At 34.9% G+C, this 6278-nt stretch overlaps 1 protein-coding gene across 1 annotated transcript in view; it reads left to right on the forward strand.

Moving 5' to 3' along the window:
• Positions 1-6278, forward strand: part of Kdm5a (lysine demethylase 5A) — a 73581-nt gene that overhangs the window by 17079 nt on the left and 50224 nt on the right. Inside the window, exons 7-10 of the mRNA XM_021191007.2 lie at positions 2086-2177; positions 4137-4295; positions 5146-5265; positions 5766-5924. Coding sequence (XP_021046666.1) covers positions 2086-2177; positions 4137-4295; positions 5146-5265; positions 5766-5924 — 530 coding nt within the window. The remainder of the gene's footprint in view (positions 1-2085; positions 2178-4136; positions 4296-5145; positions 5266-5765; positions 5925-6278) is intronic.

The following is a 6278-nucleotide window of genomic DNA, read 5'->3' on the forward strand; positions in this document are numbered from 1 at the left end:
TAAAATCTGTTACTCTTATAAAATGAAGTGTAATGTAATGCATTATGAATGTGTTCACAGAGAGGGGATAATATGGCAGTGAGGACATTTCTTGGAATTTTTTTTTTTTTTTTTTTTTTTTTGTGGTTTAGCCTCATGCAGAATGTTTTAATCATGTATACCAAGCTTTCAAGCTTTGAAAGGAAAAGTACAAAATGTATGGTTTAAATGATAAAAGGGCACCAAGAAGTAGAATGGAGCTGAATTCCATGTTCAAGGAGATCATAAACAGATTATGAGAGTTGTAACATCGGAGAAGATCCATGCTGGGAATTCTTAACATTTGTACCTTGCTACCTGGTTCATAGACAGACTGGCTTTTTAAATGGTAGAAATATTAAATGTAATGTGTAAGGAAAAAATATTACACTGTATTTTTTGACTTTCAGAAGAATTGTCTGTCCTCCATGTTTAGTATACAACATGGAAACTTAATGTCTAAAGGCTAGTTTAGTTTCCCTAATGATTAAGTTATTGGTTGCCATGCAGTCTTCTAAAACTTACTACTTTTAAATTAAAGAGATTCTCAGACTTTTAGTCAGAAATATACTGAGAGGTTAGAACTTTATACTCTGACCATCATTTTAATTTTTAAAATAATTGTCCTCTATATGTTATACCGTTGAAATAAATTTTCTTTAAAGTGCCTAGTTTAGAAACTTACGTGAGTAGAGTTCCTGATGCAAAAATTATGTTGCACTATTTTTATATAGCATGTTAATTTAATGTGTATTTTAACCATGAATAAGCTGGACCATTTAACTTAATAATTTAATGAACTATTTCAAGTCATATATTGCTCTTGACTTTATGAGAGGAATAACCAATATAATGTGGATTATGGGCTGAACTGTAAGGGATCAGATAATATTGTTCCACTCTGAAGACTTTGGGAATGTCTAGGCCTGGTAATGAAAGTTTATTGTAATTCCAGCTACTCAATATGCTGAGACAGAATATAGGTTGAGACTTGCCTGGATTGCACAGTGAGTTTCTGGCCAACCTGGGCCATTTGGAGAGACAAAATGGCATTAAAGATAGACTAAAGATAAAAGGCTAGAGATGTAGTTCAATAGTAAAATATTTACCTACATAGACAAAATCAATCTAGTAACACAAAATAAAAAAGAACAGCATCAGTTGGGCTGGAGAGATGGCTCAGCAGTTAAGAGCACTGACTGCTCTTCCAGAGTTCAATTTCTAGAAACCACATGGTGGCTCAGAACCATCTGTAATGGGGTCCAATGCACTCTACTGGTGTGTCTTGAAGATAGCTACAGTGTACACACATACATTAAATTAAAAAAAAAAAAAAAAAAAAAAAAGCATCAGCCAGTCTCATAATAATTACCAGTACTTCAGACATTATAAGACCTACTTTTGTTTTACTTTGTTTGGTTTAAAAACCTCCATCTTTTGTTTTGTTTTTGTGGGTTTCTTTTATTATTTTTGACAATTCTGTTTAGCCTCACAAGCCTGGGATTACAGATATGAACCATCATGCCTGGCTCTGTTCTTTTGTTTGTGGCAGGGTCTCACTGTGTATCTGTGGCTGTCCTAGAATTTGTTTTGCTATGTAGACTAGTCCGGCCTTAAACTTACATAAATCTGCCTGCCTTTGCCTCCTGAGTACTGGGATTAAAGCTGTGCACAACCATTCCTGATGCCATTCTTATAATTATTTTGTTGCCTGACAATAATCTTAAAGAAAAGCCTTGACGCCGGGCAGTGGTGGCTCACGCCTTTATGTAATAAATATAATAAGTATGTAATAAATATGACATGCAGGCAATCATTGAAGGTTTTAACTCTTTGGATTTGTCTAGATTAGAATCCCAAATCTGCTATATACTGGCTATATGATCTTAAAGAAGTTACCAAATTTTGCTATACCTTAGGTTCTTTATCTTCAGCTGTGAAAAGTAACTAAGTCTAGCTCATATTGTTGTGAGACTTTATCTAATTTAAATAATCTTAAATAGTGTGTGATTCATAATAAGTGCTCAGCATCAGTTTACTTTTGTTATATAACTTTTTTTTTTCAAGATGAAGTCACCCGAAGAAGAAAAGTTACCAACAGGTCAGATGCATTTAACATGCAAATGAGACAACGGAAAGGAACTCTATCTGTTAACTTTGTAAGTGTTTTGGGATTTGTCAGGCATGAAAAGATTTATTTTTGTATTGCTGTATGTTGATATATAGTATTCAGTTAGCTTATTTGGCGACTGGAGAGATGGCTCAGTGGTTAAGAGCACTGACTGCTCTTCCAGAGGTCTTGAGTTCAATTCCCAGCAACCACATGGTGGCTCACAACCATCTGTAATGAGATCTGATGCCCTCTTCTGGTGTGTCTGAAGAGACCAATGGTATACTCATATACATAAAATAAATAAATAAATCTTTTTTAAAAATTAGCTTATTTGATGAAAAGACATGGTGGAAAATCTCAAATTGCAGCTTTGGCTTATGTAATTTTGCTTTGTCTTATGTACATTAACCTAAATCATATGCCTGTGGGTAACTGAGTTAGAGAAGGGAATATAAATCTATGCATAATTAACCCTTTGTGTCTTCAGCTTCTCTCTGCTTTGGTTTAACCAGATATAGATGAAAGACTTTTTAAAACTTGTTCTTGGAGCTGGAGAAGTGTTCAGTGGTCAGACTCACTGGACACTCTTCCAGAAGACCTGGGTCTGACACCAAGCACATATCTGGCAGCTCACAACTATCTGTAATTCCAAGTGCAGGGGATTTGATGTACATGGTACACAGCAAAAAAAAAAAAAAAAAAAACAACAACAAAAAAAACAAAGCCAGCAACAACAGAAAAATCTATACATATTTTTAAAATTATAATAAATTGTTTCTATACAGAGCAATGCAGAGCTCTTTTCTTTTCTTCTTTTGTCTTTTTTTAAAAACATGAGACAGGTTCAGGCTACATATGCCATGCTGGCTTAAAACTTAGGGTGAAGCCTAAGTGGCCTTAGATATGAGATGATTCTGACTTAACCTCTTGTGCTGGGATTACAGGTGTGCATCAGCAAGCCCACCATAAAATAATCCATTTTCCTTGGCATCATTTAATATATATATATATATATATATATATATATATATATATATATATAAAACAGTGTAGTGTGGCATTTTTTAAAGCATTTACATAATGTTAGTATAAATCTAGAGATCACTTACTCTGAGGGATGATATGTATAGAACATAGACAAATATTAAGCCATTTTATTTTATGTAAGGGATTTAATCACCCGTAGGTTTTGGTATCTACTGGAATGGGTATGCATTGTTGGAGCCTGGGTTAAACCCTGACAAAATTCCAAGGATTGAAAATTTAAATTTATTTATTTTTATTTCATGTACATTGGTGTTTTGCCTGCATGTATGTCTGTGTGAGATGTCAGAGCCCCTGGAACAGTTGTGAGCTATTATATGGGTGCTGAGAGTTGAAACTGGGTCCTCTGGAAGAGAAACCAGTGCTTTTAACCACTGGGCCATCATTCTAGTCCTCTCCAAGGATTCTTAAAAATCATTGAGGTGTGGGATACTCAGTAGCAGTGTTTCAGAATTCATTCTGTAGTATAGTATCTGAATGTTGGAATGAGTGATGGTTTTGAAGTGTGAATTTACTTTCCCATTTCCCTAGATTATACTGTTTAATTATTCTGACACCTTATATCTTTGTTAATTTGCCTATAGAAGTTCTGGGGAGAATTGTTTGAAATAGATTTCTTTAGGATTAAGCTATTTAATTTCTTGTTCTTTGTTTTTTTTCTTGTTCTTGTTTTTTTTTCTTCGAGACAGGGTTTTTCTGTATAGCCCTGGCTGTCCTGGAGCTCACTTTGTAGACCAGGCTGGCCTCGAACTCAGAAATCCACCTGCCTCTGCCTCCCAAGTGCTGGGTTTTTGTTTTGTTTTGCCTTCCAAGTGCTGGGATTAAAGGCATGCGCCACCACTGCCTGGCTTATGATTAATTTTTAGTGTACATTGATTTATTCGTTTTATGGAGTAGTTCATGAGAAAAGTACAATACTCTATACTATAGAGAATATAATTATTTTTATTTATTTTCATAGGTTGATCTCTATGTTTGCATGTTTTGTGGTCGAGGAAATAATGAGGATAAACTGCTTTTGTGTGATGGTTGCGATGACAGCTATCATACATTTTGTCTACTTCCACCATTACCTGATGTGCCCAAAGGAGACTGGAGGTGTCCTAAATGTGTTGCTGAGGTACAAACTTAACTTTATGGATCCATTTAAAACTAATGACAGGAATCCATGCGTGTAATAGAAACATGTTTACAAAGTTTTGTCACAGTCTCTTGTTTTATAGTTGTTTAAAAAAACAAAACAAAACAGAACTTTTAAGAGAACTATTTTGAGTGGATGTGTAACAACTTGTATTTCAATAGCTTGTCTTAACTTTTTTTTCTTCTCTGACTATTATTTATAATTTTATTGCTTTAGTTGAATGAGACTTTGTACTTATTTTAACAAAATATCATGATAGATCTCTGAAGAAAAGGGATGTTTGAGATATCTAGATGCAGTCAGAGGCTTTAATGCCTTTTAATTACTACTTAAAAGACTTAGAGATATTTGAGTTTCTGGGGACTAGTAGTGTGAAGAAACCATTCTCCTAGCCTAACAGTCCAGTGGATGTCCTATAACACAAGCCTTTCTTTCCTTTGTGAGTATTTATTTACCTCATGGATGCTAATAATGTTAGCATCCTTGTGTTTGTTTCCTAGTTAGTCTTCCTTTTGAACCTTATTTGGTAGCAGAATATTACCTTAGAAGAGTGAACATTCAGTTGAGATTCTAGTTTCAAGTAACTAATCTGTTGCAAATAACTGATACTTGTTTTGCTGTGTAAGGGTGGTTAGATTTGTTTCAGCTAAAGGAATGATCAAAAAATGCTATATTTGAGACATTTATTTGCTGTATGTCTGGATATCAAACTTACAGCCCAAGAGCTTTTTCCACCGAGTTACTATCCATATCTCTTAGTATTGGCAGGTTTAAATGCTTTCTTTTTCACTTTCAGTGAGTTTACCTCGGGCATCTTTTTCCCCCACAGGAATGTAACAAACCTCGAGAAGCCTTTGGATTTGAGCAAGCTGTAAGAGAATATACACTTCAAAGCTTTGGAGAGATGGCAGATAATTTTAAGTCTGATTATTTCAATATGCCAGTCCATGTGAGTAGCTATCAATTTGGTTAGTTTAGAGAGAAAGATATTTTTCCTGTCAAGTTTTGTAGAAATTGGGAACAATATGAAAAAGGTTAGAGACTACTAAATCTTAAAATTAGGGACCTAGTAATCTGTTTTGTTAGTTTCACTCTTTTTTGTTGTTTTTTGTTGTTTATGAAATGTCGTCTCACAGTATATGTAGCATTGGCAGGCAGGCCTGGAACTTAATTTGTAGACCAGGCTGGCCTGGAATTCAGAGAGATCCTCTGCCTCCTGGTGCTGGGATCAAAGGTATGTACCACCACAACTCATAAGAAAAGCGTTTTGATGTTTAAATTTTAGTCATCTTTAGCTTTTCCCTATTTTCAGTGGAGAGATAATAATAGTTAATTCTGCTCTGGGAAATGGGTAATTTCTTGGTTTTTATCATGTTTTTGTTCAATTTGTCTGTGTATTATGTTTCAGGAGATTATAGTGAATTAATTATCATCTTTGGTTTTTTATAGATGGTTCCTACAGAGCTAGTAGAAAAAGAATTCTGGCGACTAGTAAGTAGCATTGAAGAAGATGTTATTGTAGAGTATGGAGCTGATATCTCTTCAAAAGATTTTGGAAGTGGATTTCCTAAAAAGGATGGTCAGAGAAAGATGTTGCCAGAAGAAGAGGTGTGGATACTGTTCTGTAATCTTACCCTGAAGCTGATGTTGCATTTTCATAGAAAGCTTTCTTTCTCTAATCCTAAGGGACCTTGCCAGTATCAAGTATGAAATATGTAGAATTTAGACAATATAAGTAAAATTTAGTTTTATAAACAGCGATTTTGAAGTAACCATAGGTGTGCATGCATATAGTCCCAGTGCTTTGGGAGCTAAGGTATGAGGTTTATGAATAGTTTAGCTTGAGCTGCATACTGAGACTGTCACAAACAAAGCATATTCAAAATGTCTTTAAGAATTATTTTATCTCACCGGGCGTGGTGGCGCACGCCTTTAATCCCAGCACTCGGGAGGCGGAGGCAG

This window comes from Mus pahari, chromosome 2, assembly GCF_900095145.1.
Source record: "Mus pahari chromosome 2, PAHARI_EIJ_v1.1, whole genome shotgun sequence".
Taxonomy (NCBI): domain Eukaryota; kingdom Metazoa; phylum Chordata; class Mammalia; order Rodentia; family Muridae; genus Mus; species Mus pahari.